Source organism: Schistocerca piceifrons, chromosome 4, assembly GCF_021461385.2.
Source record: "Schistocerca piceifrons isolate TAMUIC-IGC-003096 chromosome 4, iqSchPice1.1, whole genome shotgun sequence".
NCBI lineage: Eukaryota > Metazoa > Arthropoda > Insecta > Orthoptera > Acrididae > Schistocerca > Schistocerca piceifrons.
In genome coordinates, this window is record NC_060141.1 from 305,148,738 (window position 1) to 305,176,113 (window position 27,376).

The 27,376-nt window shown below is 42.2% G+C and overlaps 1 protein-coding gene across 1 annotated transcript in view; it reads right to left on the reverse strand.

Moving 5' to 3' along the window:
* Positions 1-359: 359 nt before the first annotated feature.
* Positions 360-27,376, reverse strand: part of LOC124795808 (locomotion-related protein Hikaru genki-like) — a gene marked incomplete at its 5' end in the record, with an annotated part of 321,671 nt that continues 294,654 nt past the window's right edge. Inside the window, one exon of the mRNA XM_047259889.1 lies at positions 360-559. Within this exon, the coding sequence (XP_047115845.1) occupies positions 360-559 (200 nt within the window). The remainder of the gene's footprint in view (positions 560-27,376) is intronic.

Sequence of the window (27,376 nt, forward strand, 5' to 3'; positions counted from 1 at the left end):
TAACAATGAGATTACCACCTTCACCGTGAATTAGATCCATTGTCTGTCAATCTATTACAGACAATTCAATGTAGAAAACTGATGTGGCGTTTTCCGAGCAGGAAAAAATTGTGATCTGCGTTGTTTTCTTGCCACTATGATCAATTTCAGCTGCTGCACTAGAAATGATCTGCAGGTCAGCGCATGTTGTTCTACGTGACCTCAGCAACTGTGAAGGGTCTGCCACAGGACAAGCTACCCCAGAAATCTCCGGCGGGCGGTTCACTGGCTGAGACGGTGTCCGCGTATGTCGGTGAGGCAGCGAGACGCGTCGCTGGCGGCGCTGGAAGTCCGCTAGCAGCAGCCGCCCGCGGCGTCGCTCAGACGTGCCGGTAGCTGCGGCACTGCGGCACGGGCAGCGACCAGGTGCCGTCGCCCTGGCACTGCGGCGGCTCGCCCAGCCGGCTGACGAAGCCCGCGCCGCACGTCACCTGCAGCTTGTCGCCCGGCTCGTACGAGAACTTGACCGGCGCGATGCGGCCGTGCGCCGGGTCGCCGGGGTACGGGCAGCGGGCCTCGCCTGCAACAGCCGCCACTGGGTCACTACTCGCCGGTGAGATACTGCCCAAATACACAGCAGACACGTTACCAACAGTACCCGCAATACAGGTTGATTCAACAGTTGCTCATGGACTGTAAGTCCTGAGAAAGGAGTCCAAATACAGGGGGTCCGGAAATGATTACTCTGAATTCATGAGTAAATATGAATTAAATTTATAATGGTAACGTTTGCTTTTCGTGACTGTGTAAGCGTATTGTCATATCGCTGGCTTAATTGTGGAGTATCTTTGCGGGAAGCCGCGTCTGTAGAGAGTCGAGCGCGGGACACGGTACTGTTATGTTGTGTAGTGTGTAGCTCTGCATGTGACAGGCTTTTTTAGGTGTTGCTACAAGTGCTGTTACGGTAAAGTGATGAAATATGGAAGTGATTCAGAGGAAAGTGCGTCAAGAAGTAATGAAAAAATGAGCAGTGGCGTCGATAACGTGGTTATGTTTCCTCTCGTTGCGTGTCGCACAGCATCGATCATCCACGCCGTGTTCGGTCTCCCAGAATGAACCAATGTGAAACAGTAAAAATTAGTTAGCATAAAACAGTGCAGTCAAGTTCAAAATGGTTCAAATGGCTCTGAGCACTATGGGACTTAACAGCTATGGTCATTAGTCCCCGAGAACCTAACTAATCTAAGGACATCACACAACACCCAGTCATCACGAGGCAGAGAAAACCTGCCCCCGCCGGGAATCGAAACCGGGAACCCGTGCGTTGGAAGCGAGAACACTACCGCACGACCACGAGTGCAGTCAAGTGCCAGTGTCTTGTAGCGAGCGTGAGGACGTGTGTTCGATCATCGCGTTTTGCGCATTATCAACAATCAGCCGCGCCGAGACGGTTACGCGCACGCTCGTACAAGTGAGAACTGAGAACTGAAAAATTAGCTTTACGAACAGTATATCATTACTAGTGACAAGGAGGACTATTAGCAGGTGTCTGTATGTGTGACGAGTGTAAGAACTTTCGTTCGTTCATTCGGCTTCCGCATCATCAACAATCACCCGCGTCGTGTTGGTTACGCATACGCTCGTCTAAATGATATTTTGTGGACTGTTAATCATCCATTAATTGGGATAAGACCTCTGAATCAGAATGTAAATAGTGCAACCTGCGATTTTCCTTTAATCGTCTCAGAATATAGTTGTTCATTCCAGACGTCGAACAGTGTTGTGTTAACGCTGAGTGGCTCCCTTTATTCGCTTGCATATTTCGATAAATAATTTCAGGCAAGCAGCAGCAGTGTGGAGCAGAACAGTACGACCGCCGTGGGATTACCAGGTGTGGACAGGGCGCACGGTCACGAAACGACAAAAAGTTTAAAGATACCCCACCCATTCGTACTCCCGGGGGTGTTACAACTGGTCTACCAGGGAACTCATGAGGACTCAGTAAGACGTGTCTCAGTGAACACTTTCACTACAAAGAGTGCTGTGTGACCTATGTTCGTAAAGAATGGCTACCCCTTCCCCCCGTCTCCCAGAAGAAAGCTCAGTGTGTTATGTGGCTACCCGAAACCAAATCTCCGATTACTGTGCAGCGAACGTTTGTGTCCCATTATGGAAAGAAAAGACTTGATGCAAAGTAAACAAATTTTTCAGCCATTACAACCAGATGGTCGCCCAGAACCAGTTGGTTTAGGACAATGAACTCTTGAAACTTATGTGTCATTCAGCTGAGGCTACACGTTTGTGGCTCAGTAAACAGCCATAAAGTCCGGATCTAGGGGTAAGAAAATCCTCATGTTGTACGAGAACAAATTCGAAAGAGCCCAAAGGTTAATGTGTGGCGTGGGGTTAATGTGTGATCGAGTGATTGTCCCATTTTTCTTTCTTGAAAACAATGTAAGAGGATACGTTTACCTAGACATGTTGATGAATTATACCGTTCTCCAGTTGCATGATGTGGAAGAAACTATCATCTTTCCACAAATTAGCGCTTCCGGTCATTGGTCTCTGGAAGTCCGCGATTTTCTTAATGATAACTTCCCCAAAAGCTGGATTGGCAGAGATGGCTCAGTTCGATAGCTCCCGTTATCACCTGACGTATCACTCTTAGATTTCTTTCCTTCAGGGTATGTGAAAATTATTATGTGCAAAAGAGCAGTTCCTCTTATTCTGACATTGCAACAACGCATCAGAGATGCCATTTGGGCACTCACACCAGGCATGTTGCAGAATGTGTGGCAAAAGATTGAATACTAGCTTGTCATTTTGCGTATTACCATGTACACAATGTGATCGAAAGTATCTGGACACTTCCCCCAAAACATACGTTTTTCATATTAGGTACACTGTGCTGCCACCTACTGTCAGATACTCCATATCAGCAACCTCTGAATTCCAAAGTGCATCAAGATCCACTGCAAGCACTATGACAGACAGGCAGGAGGTGTGAAAACATGGATTTCATGGTCGAACGGCTTCTCATAAGCCACACATCACGGCGGAAAATGCCAAACGACGCCTCAATTGGTGTAAAGAGCGTAAACATTGGACGATCTAACAGTGGAAAAACGTTGTGTGAAGTGACCAATCACGGTATAAAATGTGGTGATCCGATGGCTGGGTGAACGTCATCTGCCAGCGTGTGTTCTGCCAACAGTAAAATACGGAGGCGGTGGGTTATGGTGTGGTCGTGTTTTTCATGGAGGAGCCTTGCACTCCTTGTTGTTCTGCGTAGCACTATCAGAGTGCAGGCCTACATTGATGTTTTAAGCACCTTCTTGGTTCCCACTGTTCAACAGCAATTCGGGGATGGCTATTGCATCTTTCAACATGATCGAGCTCCTGTTCATAATGCACGTCCTGTGGCGGATTGGTTACACGACAATAACATCCCTGTAATGGACTGGCCTGCACAGAGTCCTGACCTGAATCGTATACAACGCCTTTGGGATGTTTTGGAACGTCGACTTCGTGCAAGGCCTGACCGACCGACATCGATACCTGTCCTCAGTACAGCACTCCGTCAAGAGTGGGCTGCCATTTCCCAAGAAACCTTCCAGCACCTGATTCAACGAATACCTCAGAGAGCCGAAGCTGTCATCGAGGCTAAAGGTAGGCCAACACCGTATTGAATTCCAGCATTACCGATGGAGGGCGCCACGAGCTTGTAAACCATTTTCAGCCAGGTGTCCGGTTACTTTTGATCACGTAGTGTATACACATGTTTAAGTTATTTAAATTTGTATTATCTGTATTAAATGTTTATTCAATTTCAAAACTTAATGAGTTAAGTTATAACATATTATTATAACGCATGTTTCATTTATTGGATGTAATAAAGAGTTGCACTGTTTTGTTATCAGGGTAAATATTTATGGATATCATGTACATTTTTGAATAGGTACATAATGGTCTTCGAAGTAATTCTGAGTCACTGAAAGCTTCGAAATTCCAGGAACAACAAAGACAATCGATACACACTCGCCGTAAGTTCAGCAAAGGTAATGTACTGCTTATTCAGCAATGTAGTACATTACAGAAAGTGATACAATTGTGACCACAAGATTAAATACAGACACAGCATATTAATAAATGAAGGGTACTATATTGTGTGTGTTCTTCTAGGTTAACCGGTTTTCGTCTTACAATGTCACCACCACTATCGTTGTCAAAGCATTTACAATGTTTATTAACAACACTGGAAAAGATGTTCTTCATCTACACTGAGGCACAAAAGTACAACAAATGGTATCTTTGATCGCAGAAGAAGCTGTAGAGCGCTCCACCAAGTAGTACATCAGGCATCGTGGGAATCTCTACAGATGCTTTTGGAAATTTTCCTTCACTGGTAACTGGTGGCACATGTACCGGGCATTTGATACGCCCTTAACAAAAAGCTAGGTGGTCATACAGTTCCACCTCCCATTGCGATCCAACAAATGGGATATGCTGCATTGAGTATGTCATGTAGTTCCACAGAAAAATGTCTTCATACTCTAACTGCATCCAATTCTGACGATGTGTATTAATTAATCCACTAACAGTTTTTGAACTTAAGATGTGTGTGCATTGACCGTCCCTTTTTGTTGCAGATCCCAAAACTTTCTCCGTTTCAGGACTATATCCAATATCGTAAGTTCCTATTCCAGAGTAGTTGTATTCCGACTCCTCTATCTGTTTCTTTCATTTGAGCGGAACATGTTGAATCATGTAATGCATCTAAATCCATGCTGAAGACCCCATGGTCTGCATATTTAATCGACATCAAAGTGTATGACATACGACAGTACTAGTGATTTTCGCCAACTGACTACTGTAACCTTACTCTTCATGTAGCCTTGATTCAGATTTGCTTGCCTCATGTAAACCAGAGGGTGTTGAAAGCATTTGGACAGGGAAGAAGTACACAGAATGCCACGGAGTAAGAGTAGGCCATCTCACTCTGAGCCGTTTTACGGAAGAGGGCCTGAGGGATGCGGAAGTCAGTAGCTTGCGGGCCAGACGGATCTTTGTATTTGCTGCATTAGGGGGCCCAAGCGCCAGGGACAAACACAGGCAGGATTTATTGTGGCACAAGAACCTCCCAACGTCAGTTTACAATGTCACAGAGGACAAATGTTTCTTCAGGAGGTAATATTGTGTACGAAATTAGAAAGATGAGTTTTCCCTGCAAAAGTATGGGATACCATAGAGACATTAGATAGTAGAATGGCAACATGCAGTGTTAGTGTTTGATAGCATAAGATACAGCTGTACATGTTGACTTAACAAAATCTAAATGCTTACTCAATATAATAGTTGTTGGGACTGGTTCGCGAGAATAAGCAGGAGGGTGCAGATGAAGACTGCCTCACTGGCCAAAGAGAGTGACAGTGAGGCGACTTTTTTCTGCATAAGATGTTCCAATACACGTTGCTGTTTGACTGGAGAGAGGATAGTACGGAAGAGGACTAGCATGTTCTATGAAGCAATATGGTTAGTCGCCATTCAGAGACGCGCGGGATTAGCCGAGCGGTCTGAGGCGCTGCAGTCATGGACTGTGCGGCTGATCCCAGCGGAAGTTCGAGTCCTCCCTCGGGCATGGGTGTGTGTGTTTGTCCTTAGGATAATTTAGGTTAAGTGGTGTGTAAGCTTAGGGACTGATGACCATAGCAGTTAAGTCCCATAAGATTTCACACACAGTTGAAAATTTGCCATTCAGAAGATCTGAGGACCATACGATCTGAATATAATAAGAGTCGTGAAATGCGGCAGTGCCAGGTTTCCTTATACAAAACAATCTGTCGAAAATTACTTCACCCTCATCTTCTTCATTGAAGTGCTCCCCAGTGACTGCGTCATTTGGCAAGAGACGGCGCTGGCCTGCTGCCAACAGAGCTCATGTAGGGATTAAGAGAAAATGTGGCTAATTTGCATTTTCCTATTGGCGAGGGTCATTGGTGCCAGCTATGACTGATTGTGCAGCCACTCCAGCCTCCATCCACAACACTATGCTCAAATTTAATCGTAGCCGTGAGATGATGTGTAGAGGAACTGAAGTCAATTTGTAACATTTCATCCACTTCAAGCTTGACTACGGAGACTTGCATTTTTCATCAGTGAACAGTCTGCTTTCAACTTTCTCCATAGGTGCAACATATTTCCTTCTGTGGTAATATTTAAATTTCAGTTAACATCATGACAATCGCTAGGGATTTCATGAGTGCAATTAATTCATTAGCATGATTGCTAGCGCCTTCACCTCCAACTCCTTCGTCGGATTTGTCAAGGTGTTTTTATATTAGTATTGCTATTGTCCGTCAACATTTTTTACATAAGTTTATCAGAATTAAAGTAATTGCAAACTTATTCCTTTCTCATTCAGTTACCATGTGACTCTTATTTCGCTATTCTGGAGGGTAATTAGTTAACTTATATCCGAGACAGGGCCCACTTTCATATTTTTACATAAATTATCCACTTTTCAATTTTCTAGCAAAATAACAGGCTTGGGAATACCCCTTTTCTCTCCAAACTATGATAAACTGTACCAAAGGATTTATTATTTAGGGTGAATATTACCATTGTAGCGCATTGTAATACATCAAATTTTTTTTTAAATTTATGTACGAAAGGCAAGTGGAACCTATGGGTTATGTCAGGATAACTAAGAAATTTGATCAAGTTATTTACTTATTGCATTAGTAATATGCATTTAATTTAACTAAAACTATTTGAAACCGAATTATAAATATCGAAACACTCACAGTAACTTTTGTCAGCAGGGCCCGTGCTTTCTTATGCCAAAATGGACAACAGAACCGCACGGCAGTCTGTCACTGTTTACTGCTCTCTGCGGGCTAACATATTGAACTACCACATCCAAAGAATTTCTTGTGCTACAGAAGAACTACACAGACGTCCGGAAGGCAATGCTAGAGCACAAATTCAACTCTGTGCTGTTTTGTGGCACTGGAAAGTGATGCGATTTCTAATTCTGTTTGCTATAAATCTTATGAGTACTTTCGTAGCTGCTGAAAAGTCGCCGTCACAAGTTTTGGGAATTATCTGTATGGGGCTTTGATCTGTATGGTACTAGGATAAAGTACTTCACACTTTTGGTCGAATATGAAAAAATATTATATTAAAAATGTATTATTATTTAAATAATTCCTTTCTGCTTTTCAGTCTTGTGTGTGTGAAATTTTTCAGTCTATTTCAAGCATCTTCATAAGGTTACAGGCAGGAAAATGTGGTACATTTCAGGTTTATTTCAATTTTTTTTATCTGTGTCAACTACTATATTGCTTTTTCCCATGAAGATCTTGCGAAAAGGCCATGAAGTTAATAGTTAGAGAGATTCGTTCTTCCTACAAATCACTCACAGCTGGATCAGGAAAAAGTTGAAATGACAGTGATGCGCAAACTACCCTCCACCACACACCCAACAACAAAGCGAGTTAATATTGCCGTGTCACCAGTTTTGAACTATATTGAAATTTACAAGTCTCTAGCTCTTCAGGAAACGACAGTGATAAAGAAAGTACTCTAGTAATTGGGTTATTATTGTATTGTCATCCTATTCTGGGTTATGTTGAAAGTTTGAATTCTCTAGCTCATAGAGAAGTTGGTTTAAAAGGAAATATAAAATTTGTGCCGAACAGACAGACACACAAACAAGAGAGCGACTTGGTGAAAACGTAGTAAACTGAGTCATGTACATACCAAATTTGGTTGAAATTGATCAAAGCATCCCTGAGTTAATCTTTTTTATCATTCCTTTATGCCCCTACATTTAGCTGTAGGGATGCTACTGGGGCCTGCCTGTCACAGTACTGTTACTCTAGGAAGCGATCCCAGTTTGGTAGAAATGGCTTCAGGCTTTAAAGAGGTGCACCTATAAACTGAAAGATTGTTTCCGACTCTGAGCTGCAGGTAACTTACGCACATGGCGCCTGCAGAGGCTCTGATGCAATTTGCTAAGCACAACCATCTTGCAGGTTAGTCGGTGCTCTGCGTTATTGCTACTTCGTCACCCCGTTCTGTGCCTGAACTGCTCTCCGATTGAATTTTTATCCAGTTCAGAGCTACGTTTATAATTTCAAGTGTATAGCGTTTTTGGAACTTAGTTTAAACAACTGCAAAATTTGTACCCTAAAAGAAAGACAAGAGAGCTATGTGATGAAAACGTGTGAAGCCGTGTTAGGTGAAGATTACTTTATTCAGGAAGATATAAAGCATCAGAAAAGTAACACTGACTTTATTCTTATTAAATATAGGTACTGAAACAGCACGACTTCAGAATAGCCACAACCCTGTCGCTGGGGCAACGGTCAATGTTCTAGGTATTTCTGTGGCACTTGGCGAGCCGCTTGCGTGACAGCTGTGGCAAGAAGTCCTGCCCTGCCCTCCCAGGTGACAGAAATCGTAGAAGACCTACTATAGTTGGAGTCACAAACGATGGCGGTCGAGTTTAAGCTCGTTCTGCACACTTACGTCACACATTCTCCAACAGCCAATGAGGGTTCAGCAGTGTTCTGAGCACTCTGCTGTGAATCTCGTACCCAGTGGGAGCATTAAGTGCGATCGTAGCGAGCTTTTTAGTTCATTTTTGTTCTGTTTGTTGCGAGTTGTCAGGAGTGATGATGATAGTAAGCAATAAGTTCTGCCAAAGGAAGTGAGAGATATAATGTGCAGGGTATACGCTTACATCAAGCGCAAGGCATGTGTATACACGTACTGCAGTTGTCGCTTGGAACTGGCAACAATGTAATCCCAGTCCGCTTCTCGACCTGCGCGAACCCGCCATCGTTCGTGGATCGGACTATAATACCATTCCGGACCTTTTACTACCCGGCGTAGTGTAGCAACTCGTCCTGGTATAGTCGCTAAAAGTCTCTTGTCGAAATATTACGACATGCTGCCTTCGTAGCCGACCGTAATTGCCAAAGTGTTGCCAGTGCAGGATTTTGCGCATGAATTGATCTCTCGATTATGTCCTACAGATGTTCGATGAAATTTATGTCGGGCGATGTGGGTGGCCACAACACTCCCTCTAATTGTCCAGAACGTTCTTCAAACCGATCGGAAGCCCGTTGCCATTTATTGGTACATGGCTGAAAATGGTCTCCAAGTTGCCGAACATAACCATTTCAAGTCAATGATCGGTGCAGTTGGGTCAGAGGACACAATCCATTCCAAATAAACGGAGTCCAAAACATTATGTAGCCACCACCTGCTTGCACAGCGCCTTGTTCACAACTTGGGTCGATGGCCACTGGGGTCTCCGCCACACTCGAACACTACCACCAGCTCTTACCAACTTAAATCGGGATTATCCTACCCAGTCATCGTTTTCCAGGCGTCTAGGGTCCAGCCGATATGATCACGAGCCCAAGAGAGGCGCTGCAGCGAATATCGTGCTGTTAGCAAAGGTACTAACGTCCGTCGCCTGCTGCCATACACCACTGAAGCCAATTTTCGCCACACTGTCCTAACGGATAAGTTTGTCGTACGCCCCATATTGATTTCTGCGGTTCTTTCACGGAATGTTGCCTATCTGTTAACGCTGACTTCGGTAGTCAAGTGAAGGTCGTTGGTAACTGCGCTATCCGTGATGTGAAATAACGCACGAAATGTGGAATTCTCGTCACAATCTTGACATGGTGAATTCTCGGCACACCCTTGACTTCGTGAATCTCGGCACAGCGAATCCCCTAACAGCTTCCGAAATGGAATGTTCCACGCTTCTAGCTCCAACTTATATTCTGCGTTCGAAGTCTGTTAATTCCCGTCATGCCGCCATAATTACGTCGGAAATTTTTCGTAAGGACCACCTAAGTACAAATGACAGTTCTGCCAATGCTCGGCCCTTTTATATCTTGAGTACGCGATACTATTGCCATCTGTACATGTGCATTTGATATTCCATGACTTTCGTCAGCTCAGTGTGTAGTGGCTAGTCATCCAACCAGACTTGCCACGGATACAGTGAAGAGTCGAACTGGCGTGTGTTGCGTGTAGTATTTCACCGTGAGGCTGCCAACGTTGTTTCCACATCTTAACGGGACTACCAGATCGGTGGTCCAGCAGCAACCTTGGTGTCCCAACAGTCGAATTAAGCCCGGCCCTGAGCCTCTGGAGAGTGTGGTTTCGTCCTTGGCAACGGCGTTTGTAGCATTACCCTGAATCTTGGCCCACTCCACTCACAGTTGCGAGAGGTGAGACGCAACCATCTGACACAGCAGTTTGGGGGAGCTTGGTCTGCACGCTTAAGCAAGCTCGCCCGTTGCAGCGCTGCGTGAGAGAGAGGCCCCGACACATGGGCATCTACGTCATCTTGGCCCAGACGGAGGTTCGTTGCTTATAACCTGATGCCATCACCTGTGGGCATGCTTTTCAAATGTCCGTTTATAAAGAGAACAACATTTATCTTCGGCCAGTGGATGACTATATCACCATCACAGGTGGTGTTAGAAAATCTTTTCGAGGCTGGAATGACTGGCTGAAAAAGAACAGCAAAGACAAGTAAGATGTACAAGTATGTGCCAGTTTTAAGATTTTTTGTATGACTATGTATAGCGATTTCTTGTCTTCCCCTTTTTCTTTTCTGGGGTGTATTGTACGCTTCTGGCAGTAACAGATGAACAAAATGGCAGTGAGTGAAAAAGAGTCAGCTCAATAAGCAGTTGAACACTTGCTGGATGAGACAGCTCATTACGAGCTAATAAAGTGGAACTATGTAGGCAGCTAGAAACGATAAGGGAGGAAAGAAAGGAACAGTCATATCTTAACCTATCTTAGATGCCAGCACTGCCTTATTAGTAACTATACTTTCATGAAGATATGGTGAGTATTTATTAGTTTCTTTGATAATTTAGATACAGGTACAAAATAATGAGACTGAAATAACGAGCTATTGCAGTGGCCATGTTGAAATTAGCAGGGGGTGCTAGGGCACACGTTTTGTGTCACAAGAAGTTACGGAAAGCTCAATCCTCCCAAGACTTTAGGAAACGTCAGGTGGAGCATTACGAAAAGGAGAACTCATGTAAATATTTCCGGCAACAACTCAGCGGAACAAGCGGAGAGAGATGTGCAACAGTGGTGAGCTCATCACCAACATTAGACATAAATGTGGCACCAATTTATTATTTCAGACGAATCACTTTTCTACATATAACATCACAATGAACGTACCCGTGGGTGGGGGCTCCTTGCAGAACGAAAGTTACCACACCGCATTAATTGCCATTCTGGTCCAGCATGTCTCATGATGCGACGTCGAGTCACACTAATGTAACCACCTGTTAAAAACCTTAACAACCACCTTTTTCAGTGTGGGCCACTGAGAGATGTGCTAAAAAAGAGTCTGTGAAGTTTGTGAAGGTACCGACAGGGATGTGGAGCTAAGCCGACTCCAATGATGTGGCCAAGAATGCTAGTTTTCTCGGTTGAGGATCCACGGCGCGTACAGCCCGTCTGAGGTGGTCGCACAAATTTTGACTGGGTTTAAATGCGGAAAGTTTAGCCAGCTGAGTACCGTAAACTCATTCTGGTGCTTTTCGAACCACATACGAACACTGCGAGCTGTGTGGCACGTTGCATTGTCCTGCTGATAGATGCCATCATAGTGAAGAAAAACAAACTGCATATAGGGTTGTGTAGGGAAGCAGCCTACTCACGCTGTAGTAAATTCACATCAGTTTCCATTGTGTGCCAACCAGTCTGCTGTAACTAGCTCTGACGTCATAAATGTTGCACAATACCTTAAAAATCAAGCAAATGACCTAAAACTTTTCTAGCATGTCAGGAATAATACTAAATTAATGTGTGTTAAATATCAGTTCGATAAGTTCAGCCAATTCCGAAATTTGGACGTTTTTCTGAAAAAATCATTGGCGCAACAGAAAAGAGCTAGAGACTTCAAAATTTATATTTAGATTCATCTTTCATAATGATTTAATAAAAACAGTACTTTGGATTTCACAAATTAAGATTTTAGTGGAAATTCATGATTTTCTGGTTTTCATCTCAAAACTGAAGGAAGCAAGATAGATTAAGTAGGCTAATAAATAAGGCTAGGATGTTTAGATTTAAATAGGTTGGAGGTCCGCTATGACTATGAAGATGTGAAAAGATTCTTTTGAATACCTATAAAATTATAGCGATAGTTGATCTCAAAAGGGCCAGTTCAGAGCTCATCTACTGCGTGCAGTGTAATTTAATTAATTCTCTCGCCCAAAATATTTAACTTAGCCACGTCAAAATTTTATTATCAATACTTACCTGCGTGCTGAATGCACGTTTAAATTAAGAGCTTCATCGGCCATCAGCAAAAGAAGCTATAAATTATTATGTAACTTGAAGTGGTGCGTTACTAGCCCAGCGGCTAGTCGGGAGAGCCGATTTGATCAGGCGTTCCCTTAGCCGTCCGCACCGCAGCTTTATATATAAGAACGCTGCGCGAGGAAGCAAGGCCCCAGTTCTCTCCAGACGCTGAATGACACGCCATCTGTGTCGGGAGTCGCGTCGCATCGGTATCACTGCTACAAACAGCCTCGGGTGCCGTATTAAGTTACTAGAGATACGCGGAACCATGAAAACATTTCAAGTGAAGTGTTAATTCTGGGATGATTTTCATTATCTAGCTTCAGTTTGCGTATTGTCGTATTTTCACGTGCCGTCGCGGGACAGACATTCTACCAAATATTTAGCGTAGCGTTTGATGAAGTATTTTCATCAAATTATGGCGAGCATTCTTTTTAACATTTAATTGGGACATTTATAGTTGCATCAGCGCATTAGACTCTGAACTGCTCTGTTAGTTAGGTTGTAGGGATACTTGCGTTTTTTATCAGTGAATTTCAGAATATATTCAACTATTTTGGAAAACCGTTTTCGATTAGAAATCCCGAACAATCTCCTAATTCCTCAGAGGTATAAGCTGCAGCTATAATGACATTCTCAGATAAAGTGGGCACTAGGATCTCTAATTACTGGTTCCATGTTTTGTTAAATCACTTTCTGGGTCCTAAAAAGTAAATAGAGAGCCAGTGTTGAGAACGGCGAAAGACAGCATTAACAACATTCTAAAAGCCAGAAACTGATTCTACATGCAAGCATTTATCCAGCAATTAATTTAATTATTTTTACAAACTTATCCGCCGCTCCACATATGGTGCATCGGCCGGGAAATCAACTAAGTGAAAGTGATTTTTAACTATTCGGATTCGCGAGTGAAATACGACACGCAACTGAGTATAGAACAGTGTATGTGTTACGTGTGCATGTGGACGACGCAATTGGATTAGCAACGCATCTGGATTGACAGAGCTGGCACTGAGTCTAGCGGTGCTGCCGGCATCGCGAGAAGCCAGTCTCGCCGCATCGCAGTCGTCCGCTGGAGCAGCCGGCGCAGCGCCTGCAATTGCGGGCCACGCAAACACACAACAGCCGTCGGAGAGCCGTCTGCAGTTCAACGTGCCACGTCGCATCAGGAATCCTGGTACGCCGAGCCGGCAACACCATACGTCGTCCAGAAGGAACTAAGTTAAGTGAAAAGCTGTTAAAAAGTTTACTAACCTGCACTAAAAGACTGTTGGCGATGGAACCGCCAAAAGAAACTGAGGTTAAACTTAAATTAGAACCTATGTCTGTTGAGGGAACTGTAAATCCAGACAACGGTTCGAGTGTAAATATGCATGAAAGTAGTAATGCTAAAGTGAAATATGAAGTATTGTCTCCTGACAGTAGTGTGCGAAGGGGCAATGATTCAATAATAGAGACCCCTGTAGTAAAGCAGAAAGTAGAAATTGTAAATTTATTGGATGATAGTTTCTCTGATGAATTAATAATGAAACAGTCATCAGGGATGGTAGAGTTTAAGAAGGAGAAGTTAGATATGACTGATCAATCAGTTGTTTCATTTAGTTTTGATGATTCTGGTGTTGGAGCTAGTTTTTCGTCACCTGAATTTGATAAAAAGCCAGCTAGTGAGCAACCCAAAGATGCTGGGGCTGTTGATTTAAATGTTATATTACAAGCAATAGCCGCCAGTAATGCTAGAATGACAGCTGAATTAAAGTCTGAAATAACTGAGGTCAAAAGCAGCCATGCACAAATGTCAGCTAGAATGAAGGCTGAATTAAAGAATGAAATTGTGGCCAGCCAAATAAATTTTAATAAACGATTGGAGGTAATGGACGATACCTTCAAGGCTGGTTGCAATAAGTTGAAAGAGGATCTAGACAGTTTGAATTGTAAAATTGATTACAATCATGAAGATATTAAGAAAAAGGTTGCTCAACAGTTTTCTGAAATGTATAAAACAGTAAAATCCGAAGTTGCTGAGGTTCGCAAAGACTTCCAAATGGAAGATGCGAAGCTGGAGCACAAGTTAACAGAAAAGATCGAGGCGGAATCTGAACTGTGCTCAGATAGATTTAAAGATGTTAATATAAAAGTAAACATATGTCAAGCAGACGTAGATGCAATCAAAAGTGATACTACTCATGTTGTGCAAAGAGTAGATAATGTTGAAATGAAAGTAGAAAATATTAGTACTAACATTGCTAACATTGAGAGTAAAGTAGCTTCAGTAACTTCTGGTAACGGTAATATACAACAAGTTGTAGCTGCAAACGCCGCTTTTATCGGGTGTCGGCAGTTCTTGCGGTTCGATCCAGATAAAAATATCCATCCGCTAGATTTCTGGAACGATTTTGAAGATGTGATTCCACCAACTTGGTCTGAACGAGAGAAAATCTCGTTTGTTAGAAGCCATTTAGCAGGTGACGCCATGCGTTGGTCAGCTGATGTTATGTTGAAATGTAAAACATTAGCGGAATTTAAAACAGCTTTTATTAATGAGTATTGGTCTAGCAATAAGCAAAATGAAGTGTTGAGAGAATTTTGGAGTGGAAAATGCTTCAATGCAGGCAAGGAATCAATTAAAGAGTTTGCTAGGTCATGGATTTCACGTTTATCACATTTGGACGAAAAGCTAAAACCTGAAATGATAATACTGGGTCTTGAAGCCAAATTGCCATGGTACTGGCAAACTAGAATTATATCAGCCCCTAGAGACAATCTTGATCGTTTCATTGAGTATTTGGAACGTGTAGAACGTGTTTCTGCCAATGAGGAGCAAGCACGTAATAACAGAAATGCCAATAACAATAATAGTAATTTTAGGAACGAGCAAAATGGCAATGTAAATATCAGAACAGTAGGTATTCGTAATCCTAAGAGAGGTAGGAATTGGGGAAATAATTATCAAAAACAACAATGGCGACCAAGGGATAATAATTTTGTTCCAAACAGAAATATGCATGTAAACAACAGTACGGAAAGTAAGGCTATGCCAGCTAACTATAATGAAACTAAAGGAAACAGTAGTATGCCGAGGCAGGAAAACTAGTTCCCGTCTATGAGGACACTGGCGCTCACCAGGCGGTTACTTTTCCTATGCCAGTAGTTAAGGGAATTGGTAAGACAGATCAGAATACTCAAACTGAACATGTGGATGAAGAGTCGGTAGCACCTAAGGATACAACAGAAATATTAGATCACTCACAGTATTTGATAGATACCGTGTTAGAGACGCTTTCTAAGTGGGAAGAGAAAGAGAAGGCGCAGCAGTGTAACGATAGGGAAGAGCTACAAAATATTGAATTGTCAGGTGAAGAAGCAGAAGAAATTCATGCTTATATTTACGATGAGGATGATGTGCTCTTATCTAAAGTGCCTGTGCAGGATGTTGATAATGTACTAATAGATTTAGGACAGGAGATAAGTGGGAATGTAGAGGGTAGGCTGTTTGGGGTCGATGAACCCAGTAGCTGTGACCAGTTGTCACTTGAGAAGGAAACCGACGATAATGGTGAAAGTGGTTTAGCTGTAACTAACGTTATGCCCGGTCTGGAGGCGCAGAATCGCCCAGACTACAGTAATTTGGGTTATGTTCAGCAAACTAAATGTAATGAAGTCATGCGGTGTTTCGATTTAAAATTAATAGACCGACTGGAAAAGGCAGCTGAAAATGTAATTCAGGAAACCCCTACACACTGTGACCTAAATGTAATGAAGACAGATGTTGATCACTTTAGTTGGAGACAAATCCAAAAGGAACTACTAGATGAATTTGAGGAACCACCTGTACAACCTAGAATAAACCACCCTATAATAATAGTGAATATGTTGGGTATCAATGTACGTTGTCTCTTAGACAGTGGAAGTGAGGTGAGTGCAATATCTCAGTTCTTCTTTGATGCATTACCTGGTAAAGACAAGCTTACAGTAATGAGGGTATCAGGACTAAGAATAATTGGTCCTACTGGCAAGGTTTCGAAAACGGTAAAGCAAGAAGCTTTGCTGCCCTTTGACATTAATGGTAATTTAATTGATCATCCATGTTTAATTGTAAACAATCTCAGTATTGAGGTTTTAATTGGCATAGATTTCTTGTCAAAATATCAGAGTGTTGTTGACTTTGAAAAAAGACAGTTAAGAATGGTCTTGCCAATAACCGGAGTAATTATAGTACCTTTTAGTGATAAACATGTAGTAACTGATAATGAAACTTGGGAGCTGCCTATACGAGTTCTGAAAAATAGGAGGTATTGGGACGAAGGTGTTAATCTTAGTAACAGTAAGCTGAACACAGAAGAAGAAGAAGAAGCAATTATTTTAGACAATTTAGAAGCTAAATTGCAGGAAATCGATAAGATTTCAACCAATCAGAAGGAAGAACTGAGACAGGTTCTAAAAAGGCATCATAAAGTAATTTCAGATCGACGTGGCGTGGTCAAAGGTTATGAATGAATGCTGTAGGGAGGAGGTTGTTCTGTAACCTCTACACAGTGTGGCAGCTGTGCAGTCCCAGCTGCATGAGATCTTCTTTCCCTTTCAGGTCTCACTCATTCTTCATCTTTCCTATCCACAAAAATTTCGACCTTTTCTTTCCAAATACTAAAATTTTCCGTTATGACTATCAAGCCAGCATTAAGCCAATGAATGCTGTAGGGAGGAGGTTGTTCTGTAACCTCTACACAGTGTGGCAACTGTGCAGTCCCAGCTGTGTGAGATCTTCTTTCCTTTTCAGGTCTCACTCACTCTTCATCTTTTCTATCCACCTAAAATTTCTAACTCTTCTTTACAGCATTAAACCAATGAATGCTGTAGGGAGGAGGTTGTTCTGTAACCTCTACACAGTGTGGCAACTGTGCAGTCCCAGCTGTGTGAGATCTTCTTTCCTTTTCAGGTCTCACTCACTCTTCATCTTTTCTATCCACCTAAAATTTCTAACTCTTCTTTACAGCATTAAACCAATGAATGCTGTAGGGAGGTGGTTGTTCTGTAGCCTCTACACAGTGTGGCAGCTGTGCAGTCCCAGCTGTGTGAGATCTTCTTTCCATTTCAGGTCTCACTCATTCTTCATCTTTCCTATCCACAAAAAAATTTCGACCTCTTCTTTCCAGACATGAAAATTTCCTGTCATGGCTATCAAGCCATGAGTTATGTAACCATTCTATGTACCGATTAGTGAAGAAAAATACCTAATGTGACAAACCTAATAGTGACAAACAATAGAGAAGTATGACGTAATTAAGATACAAATGTATTTGAGTAACAATTATGTATAGTACCCTGGTAATATAGTAAGTACAAAGTGTTGTTTTATTGGAAATGGTCCACCAACAGTAATTTAAAAAGATATATGAATTCATGTACAAGCAGGATCTGAAGTAGTAGTGAAACCTAGTGTATGCATTAGAGCTAACTAAGAAATAGTAAAAGAGATTGCTTAGTGTTAGGAAAAATATGCAGATAAGTTGTAAGATTAAACTCACCTGGTGTAGCAAGGAAAGGCAGTGTAATAGAATTGAGCAGTGTTTGTGGTTGAGACGTGAAGGACACGTCCCTGAAGTATTTATAAGGTTGGAGCTGGCCATTATTTTAGTGTAGTGTGTGACAGGATACACCTACACGTATTGAGGTTATGAGTTGGAGGCGTGAATGCGACCATAGGTACCCTTATGTTAGATGAGACAAAGCAGCTCATGGTGTCCTATAGGTTTAAGGAATTTAGCATTACGCTCGTCCATAATTACTTGATGCACTTTAGTGGTAGGTCTGAGAGAGACTACCTGAGGTTTCAGCGTCCGATCGAGTGGAAATGGATTGCCACGTGAGCAAACTAATCAGCTGCAATACACTATGAATATGAAATAAATGTGCTACCCTATGCTTTAAATATTAATAGAGTGAGTGTTAAATAAGTACATATACTAGCAAAATAAATAAATAACATACTGACAGACGTGAAACATTATTTTAGCTCAGCATAAATACACTTCAAAGTAAGTAAGTACCTAATTGCAGATGTGGAACTGACAACAGCAGAGGACCAATAAGTGGATTTAGTAGTCAACGAAACGTAGTGTGTTTTGAACACTCACAACTGTACTATTACCAAAAGTTACTCACATGTACAAAGAAGCTGAGAAAACAACCACTAATCATACTCATACTATCTCTAAGAATAAGGTAATCAAAGATGAGTCAGTTAAGTAAATAAAATGCAGATTTGTCAGGAATGTACCGAGCATTGGTTCAGTTTTCCGGCCCAGAAATAATAAATTGATGTTAAATAGGATTCATGATTGTATGCCTTGAGCATTAATTTTCTCTAGTACGTGACTAACGGCGTTTTGAGCCATTTGTTTACCAATTTTATGACAATTAAGTAACCACGAGAGTAATATTGAAAAAGTTCTGTTAACTTTGTTCCAACAAAATATCAAAGGATAAAATGTATATATTCCCATTTCATTGTGACCCACCCATAGATATTAAGTGAACAGAGTCTGAGGCACTCTTTTTGTTTGTTCTACAGGACAAACCAGATATTGGCAGCCTGGTAGCTGCGTGAAAGCGTGGAGTGACTTGGACACAACTCACAGTGACCCCTCCCCTTTCCACCATGTAATTTAGAGAAAACGTGAAGGACGCACACCATAGCAACTTCCCCTCCTCTACCCTTGTGAATGGAAGTGTAGGACGCCAGCCAAAGCGGCTACAACCACGTGTGTAAAAATTATTTGTGAACTTTTCTTTCAGGTTTAGAAAAGATTGCTAAGAGATAATCATCTGTTTATGTATCATGTTATTTTCTTTGAATTTGTGTATGTAAAAACGTATTTAATGTATTTAATGGATCTAAGATTTTCATAATTTTTCAATTTGTATGTGTTTGTTTGTCTAAGGCAATATGTATGCCAAAATATTTCATTGACTTTGCTTAAAATTTTGAGTAATGACATTGTTTAAAAGGCAGTGAACATGCCTACAATTTAAATAATTAATGTAGGTAATCAGTTTTCTTTAATGTTTCTACAGGTTTATATTTCAATTTTGATTTTTCATAGGGAGTCAAACTGTACTCTGGCTTCCCTTTTGTAATTAAAATTTTTTTTCATTCATTAACATTCATAAACAAAAAAAATTTAAGTAGAGGGTGATGTAGGGAAGCAGCCTACTCACGCTGTAGTAAATTCACATCAGTTTCCATTGTGTGCCAGCCAGTCTGCTGTAACTAGCTCTGACATCATAAATGTTGCACAATACCTTAAAAATCAAGCAAATGACCTAAAACTTTTCTAGCATGTCAGGAATAATACTAAATTAATGTGTGTTAAATATCAGTTCGATAACTTCAGCCAATTCCGAAATTTGGACGTTTTTCTGAAAAAATCATTGGCGCAACAGAAAAGAGCTAGAGTTTTCATAATTTATATTTAGATTCATCTTTCATAATGATTTAATAAAAACAGTACCTTGGATTTCACAAATTAAGATTTTAGTGGAAATTCATGATTTTCTGGTTTTCATCTCAAAACTGAAGGAAGCAAGATAGATTAAGTAGGCTAATAAATAAGGCTAGGATGTTTAGATTTAAATAGGTTGGAGGTCCGCTATGACTATGAAGATGTGAAAAGTTTCTTTTGAATACCTATAAAATTATAGCGATAGCGGATCTCAAAATGCCAGTTCAGAGCTCATCTACTGCGTGCAGTGTAATTTAATTAATTCTCTCGCCCAAAATATTTAACTTAGCCACATCAAAATTTTATTATCAATACTTACCTGCGTGCTGAATGCACGTTTAAATTAAGAGCTTCATCGGCCATCAGCAAAAGAAGCTATAAATTATTATGTAACTTGAAGTGGTGCATTACTAGCCCAGCGGCTAGTCGGGAGAGCCGATTTGATCAGGCGTTCCCTTAGCTGTCCGCACCGCAGCTTTCTATATAAGAACGCTGCGCGAGGAAGCAAGGCCCCAGTTCTCTCCAGACGCTGAATGACACGCCATCTGTGTCGGGAGTCGCGTCGCATCGGTATCACTGCTACAAACAGCCTCGGGTGCCGTATTAAGTTACTAGAGATACGCGGAACCATGAAAACATTTCAAGTGAAGTGTTAATTCTGGGATGATTTTCATTATCTAGCTTCAGTTTGCGTATTGTCGTATTTTCACGTGCCGTCGCGGGACAGACATTCTACCAAATATTTAGCATGGCGTTTGATGAAGTATTTTCATCAAATTATGGCGAGCATTCTTTTTAACATTTAATTGGGACATTTATAGTTGCATCAGCGCATTAGACTCTGAACTGCTCTGTTAGTTAGGTTGTAGGGATACTTGCGTTTTTTATCAGTGAATTTCAGAATATATTCAACTATTTTGGAAAACCGTTTTTGATTAGAAATCCCGAACAATCTCCTAATTCCTCAGAGCTATAAGTTGCAGCTATAATGACATTCTCAGATAAAGTGGGCACTAGGATCTCTAATTACTGGTTCCATGTTTTGTTAAATCACTTTCTGGGTGCTAAAAAGTAAATAGAGAGCCAGTGTTGAGAACGGGGAAAGACAGCATTAACAACATTCTAAAAGCCAGAAACTGATTCTACATGTAAGCATTTATCCAGCAATTAATTTAATTATTTTTACAAACTTATCCGCCGCCCCACAGTTGGACACAGTTACCAGGGACAGACGCACACTTGTATTTATCCATTGTGTCTTCCAGAATGAAGAGATCACGCACAGAACGCCAAGAAAACACTCCCGGGCCGTAACTCTCCTCCCCCAGCCTGACCTATTCAGAAGAATGTTTCAGAATGCTTGCTTTCACATGTTTCACACCGTACACGACAAAGGCCACCTGTGTAATGGAGCATAAAACCTTATTCATCAGAAGAGGTTATCTGTTTCACTCATTGGAGTTTCAATAACGGTAATTGGTAGCAAATTCTGGACTTCGTCGCTGGTGAACAGTATGGATGCATGAAGAGGTGCCTGCTGAGGAGGTCCATATGCAGCATCGTTCGCTGAACTGTCACTGTGGGGACACTGTTGGTAGCCTCTTGGTTCATCTGGGTGGTCACCTGCCCAACGGTTCCTCCTCTCTTCACCGACACACATCTCCGCAGTAGTCATTCACGCCTGTCATCCATGGCCCAAGTTGGACCACAGTTGCCTCGGCGCCGTTTTTTGATAGCACCATTCTTCCACGCGCGTTATACTTCGACCAGAGTGGCGTGCGAACAGTTTACAAACTGTGAGTAGAGGAACATATCAGTGATAGAGACAAAAATAGACGGAAAAGATAACAAATTTGTAATAGCCAATGACCGTAGTTCTGCAGTTCTGTTGGCGAACAAGAGTATCATTCAGAGGAAAAACTTGGACAGTGATACTGGGTATCTTGCTGTTAACATCATATGTGTCCTGAGTTTTGGTGAAGGATAATGTAGATCCCAGCAGCACCGTCAGTTTCGTATTCTGTTTGCCACGTCGAATGCAATTTTTATGTGCACGATTAAACCCTGGAATTAGTTTTTAGCAGAAATTTACCTACAAATCAGATACTAAAATTTTTCAGAATGCAAAGTTCAATTTTTTGTTTTCTTTATTGAGTTTCGATTCCCCCGAGGGGTGCGGGTTGGCAGCAGCTTAGTACGCTTCCCTTCAGCCTACAGAATTTGTTTTAAAAAGATGAAGATAATAAATAATAAAAGCACGCGATAAAATCGGAGACTTAAACGGAAAATGGCGGTAAATCGTGGAACTTAAAGCATAGAACAAAAGGTTGATGATGCTAATAAAATAACAGGTGATCAAAAAGTCAGTATAAATTTGAAAACTTTATAAAGCACGGAATAATGGAGATGGAGAGGTAAAAATTGACACTCATGCTTGGAATGACATGGGGTTTTATTAGAACCAAAAAACAAAACAAAGTATTGCTAGACGCGTGGAAGATCTCTTGCGCGCGTCGTTTGGTGATGATCGTGGGCTCAGCCGCCACTTTCGTCATGCTTGGCCTCATAGGTCCACAGATCTCAGTCCGTGCGATTATTGGCTTTGGAGTTACCTGAAGTCGCAAGTGTATCGTGATCGCCTGACATCTCAAGGGATGCTGAAAGACAACATCCGACGCCAATGCCTCACCATAACTCCGGACATGCTTTACAGTGCTGTTCACAACATTATTCCTCGACTACAGCTGCTTTTGAGGAATGATGGTGGACATATTGAGCATTTCCTGTAAAGAACATTATCTTTGCTTTGTCTTAGTTTGTTATGCTAATTATTGCTATTCTGATCAGTTGAAGCGCCATCTGTCGGACATTTTTTGAACTTTTCTATTTTTTTGCTTCTAATAAAACCCCAAGTGATTCCAAGTATGTGTGTCAATTTGTACCTATCTATCTGCATTATTCCGTGATTTATTCAGTTTTCGAATTTATACTGATTTTTTGATCACCCGGTACATATGAAGCAGACAGGTAAAAGAATAGACAATTAAAAAAACACGGCGACCTTCTGGTATCTGTTCGCAAGGGATATAAAATTTACACCCAGCAACAGCATGGTTTCTGTTCGCAATACTTTGGAAAGACGAACAACACTGAACGTTCACTTGAACACTGCACTAAAAAAAATTGGCACAAATATGATATACCACAGCGGAGGGCAGATGGGGGGAACCTGGACAGATGATGGGAAAGGAAAGGAGGGGGAAGGAGAGGAAAAAGCGAAGTGGGTGGGAGGGGCGAAAGGAGCCGATGGAGGACGAGGACCCGTAAGAGAGGGGTGGGTGCTGGGCAGACGTGACAGGGATTGGGGAAAGGGCCACGAGGGGTACACAAAAGGACTCGGGGGGGAGGGAGGGGAGGCAGATAGACGTTAATTAGGGAGAAAACAGGATCGAAGTGGGGGAAGAGGGAGTCCAGGGAAAGGACGGAGGAAAGGAAGGGGAGGGGGGTGAGGATCAGAGTTGATAGGAGGGCAAAATTCAATTTCATGAAAGTTCATTTTTGTGTACTATTTAGAAAACCGTAATAAAGTTAAAGAGGAATATTTAATCAACACTGAAATTATATGAAAATAAATGTCATATAACTTGTACAAAGTCTTTAAGATGACTTACCCTCTAAATCTCAGTTCAACTATTGGTGTCCCAGATACCACACCACTTGGTATACGTTACAGAAAAGTTGCCTAGTGAATTAAGGACTAGTGCTGCCACCTGCGTTCTGTGAATATTTACTGCACGTTGTTCACCTTAGTATGACTGGACAATGTGGTATGGGCTGCCACCGGATACTCGACACGGTCGTCTGTAGTTCGCATAACCCGTAATTTGGACAACAACTATGTCATTTATAATGAATTATGGCCTTTGGTTCCGCCGCATCTTCGAAGTATCCATGACATTTTCTACAATATGACAAAATACCATATGACTACGTACACTTCTGGCCATTAAAATTGCTACACCCCGAAGATGACGTGCTACAGACGCAAAATTTAACACAAAAGAAGAAGATGCTGTGATATGCAAATGATTAGCTTTTCAGAGCATTCACTCAAGTTTGGCGCCAGTGGTAACACCTACAACCTGACGACATGAGGAAAGTTTCCATTCAATTTCTCATATACAAACAGCAGTTGACCGGCGTTGCCAAGTGAAACGTTGTGGTGATGCCTCGTGTGAGGAGGGGAAATAGGTAACATCACGTTTTCGACTTTGATAAAGGTCGGATTGTAGCGTAAAGCGATTGCGGTTTATCGTATCGTGACATTGCTGCTCGCGTTGGTCGAGATCCAATGACTGTTAGCAGAATATGGAATCGGTGGATTCAGGAGGGTAATACGGAACGCAGTGCTAAATCACAACGGCCTTGTATGACTAGCAGAGATGAGAGGCATCTTATCCGCATGGCTGTAACGGATCGTGTAGCCATGTCTCGATCTCTGAGTCAACAGATGGGGACGTTTGCAAGATAACAACCATCTGCACGAACTGTTCGACGACGTTTGCAGCAGCATGGATTATCAGCTCGGAGACCATGGGTGCGGTTACCATTGACGCTGCATCACAGACAGGAGCGCCTGCGATGCAGTACTCAACGACGGACCTGGGTGCACGAATGGCAAAATGTCATTTTTTTGGATGAACCCAGGTTCCGTTTACAGCATCATGATGGTCGCATCCGTGTTTGCGACATCGCGGTGAACGCACATTGGAAGCGTGTATAAGTCATCGCCATACTGCCGTATCACCCGTCGTGATGGTGTGGGGTACCATTGGTTACACGTCTCGGTCACCTCTTGTTCGCATTGACGATACTTTGAACAGTGGACGTTACATTTCAGATATGTTACGGCCCGTGGCTCTACCCTTCATTCGATCACTGCGAAACCCTACATTTCAGCAGGATAATGAACGACCGCATGTTGCAGGTCCTGTACGGACCTTTCTGGATACAGAAAATGTTCGACTGCTGCCCTGGTCAGCACATTCTCCAGATCTCTCACCAACTGAAAACGTCTGGTCAATGGTGGCCGAGCAAGTGGCTCGTCACAATACGCCAGTCACTACTCTTGATGAACTGTGCTATCGTGTTGAAGCTGCATAGGCAGCTGTACCTATACACGCCATCCAAGCTCTGTTTGACTCAATGCCCAGGCGTATCAAGGCCGTTATTAAGGCCAGAGATGGTTGTTTTGGGTATTGATTTCTCAAGATCTATGCACCCACATTGCATGAAAATGTAATCACATGTCAGCTCTAGTATAATATATTTGTCCAATGAATAACCGTTTATCATCTGCGTTTCTTCTTGGTGCAGCAATTTTAATGGCCAGTAGTGTACTTCACTTATCTAACTCGATAAGGAAGGCGTTTGACTGTTATCTTGGCCAGCGTTTCAATAGATATCCATTGTGGTTAGAACTATTGCTTCTATAAGGAATGGCAGCTCTTTGTACTAAATTTCTTTATACTCGGGAATTTCATAGGGAAGAAATTATGTGTTCTTCCTAAAGTACCGTATACGATCGATAGTCAAAATTTCCATTATTTACCATCCCTCGTGGGGTATTGCAGTTTTAATGTCCAGCAATGTACTCTGTTGGCTATTCGTGATTAGCGGTTACTAATGAAGATATCGATAGTTGGTCCATTTTATTCGGAAGTATAAACTGGGAAACAATTCTGCAGGTAGGGTTCCGTGTGTCTACATGCGCCTAGTGGCATTGGCAACATCGAGTGTGCGCAAAGCATCTGTGCGACCGGCACGGTGGGCAGCAATCAGGGCTCATCTGGATTTAGTGGGCAGGCGCCGCGTGCCTCTCGCCGCTACTGTGCGGACAGCGCGCCTGCGTTCGTCACGCGCACCGCCCCGTGCGCCGCGCCCCCGCCCGCGGTATGCGGATAAGCGGTAATGAACACATAAACCTGCTGCCCGCCTGCCGTGCGCTTTGTCGGGCTCTGCTCCCCTCTGTTCTCTAGTGTCCTGCGTTCGCAGCGAGGTCCGGTGCCACGGGCACGGAGCGCGAAATCGGTATGGCGTCTCTGAATATTACGTAACTAGCGCGATATACAGCGCTTAGCAGCGGGGCGCGGCTGTCCTCCGATGACTAATGTGAGTATCGTGCTGCCAATTAACGCGTTATATATGATTAACGCCCTGTACCACAGAGCTACAATCGTATGTATATCCCAGGTTACGGCGTGGTGGATACTCACACGCACAATCTATACGTAGGATGCCCATTTATCTTGACAACCTCAAATTACGTATGCTTCCAGAAGAAAACAAAAAAAAAAAAAAAAAAACCTATGCTGTCGGTAGGAGAAAAAAGCCCGCTCAGCTTGTGACTCAGCTCAATTGACAGCGAATATTTTACATAAATTTTCACATTTCTGTTTTGCTTCGCTGCAAATTCAACAACATAACGTCTGGTTAATAAGAGTTCAAATGGTTCAACTGGCTCTGAGCACTATGAGACTTACCTTCTGAGGTCATCAGTCCCCTAGAACTTGTTGTTGTTGTGGTCTTCACTCCTGAGACTGGTTTGATGAAGCTCTCCATGTTACTCTATCCTGTGCAAGCTTCTTCATCTCCCAGTACCTACTGCAACCTACATCCTTCTGAATCTGCTTAGTGTATTGATCTCTTGGTCTCCCTCTACGATTTTTACCCTCCACGCTGCCCTCCAATGCTAAATTTGTGATCCCTTGATGCCTCAAAACATGTCCTACCAACCGATCCCGTCTTCTAGTCAAGTTGTGCCACAAACTTCTCTTCTCCCCAATCCTATTCAATAACTCCTCATTAGTTACGTGATCTACCCACCTTATCTTCAGCATTCTTCTGTAGCACCACATTTCGAAAGCTTCTATTCTCTTCTTGTCCAAACTATTTATCGTCCATGTTTCACTTCCATACATGGCTACACTCCATACAAATACTTTCAGAAACGACTTCCTGACACTTAAATCTATACTCGATGTTAACAAATTTCTCTTCTTCAGAAACGATTTCCTTGCCATTGCCGGTCTACATTTTATATCCTCTCTACTTCGACCATCATCAGTTATTTTACTCCCTAAATAGCAAAACTCCTTTACTACTTTAAGTGTCTCATTTCCTAATCTAATCCCCTCAGCATCAACCGATTTAATTTGACTACATTCCATTATCCTCGTTTTGCTTTTGTTGATGTTCATCTTATATCCTCCTTTCAAGACACTGTCCATTCCGTTCAACTGCTCTTCCAAGTCCTTTCCTGTCTCTGACAAAATTACAATGTCATCGGCGAACCTCAAAGTTTTTATTTCTTCTCCATGGATTTTAATACCTACTCCGAATTTTTCTTTTCTTTCCTTTACTGCTTGCTCAATATACAGATTGAATAACATCGGGGAGAGGCTACAACCCTGTCTCACTCCTTTCCCAACCACTGCTTCCCTTTCATGCCCCTCGACTCTTATAACTGCCAT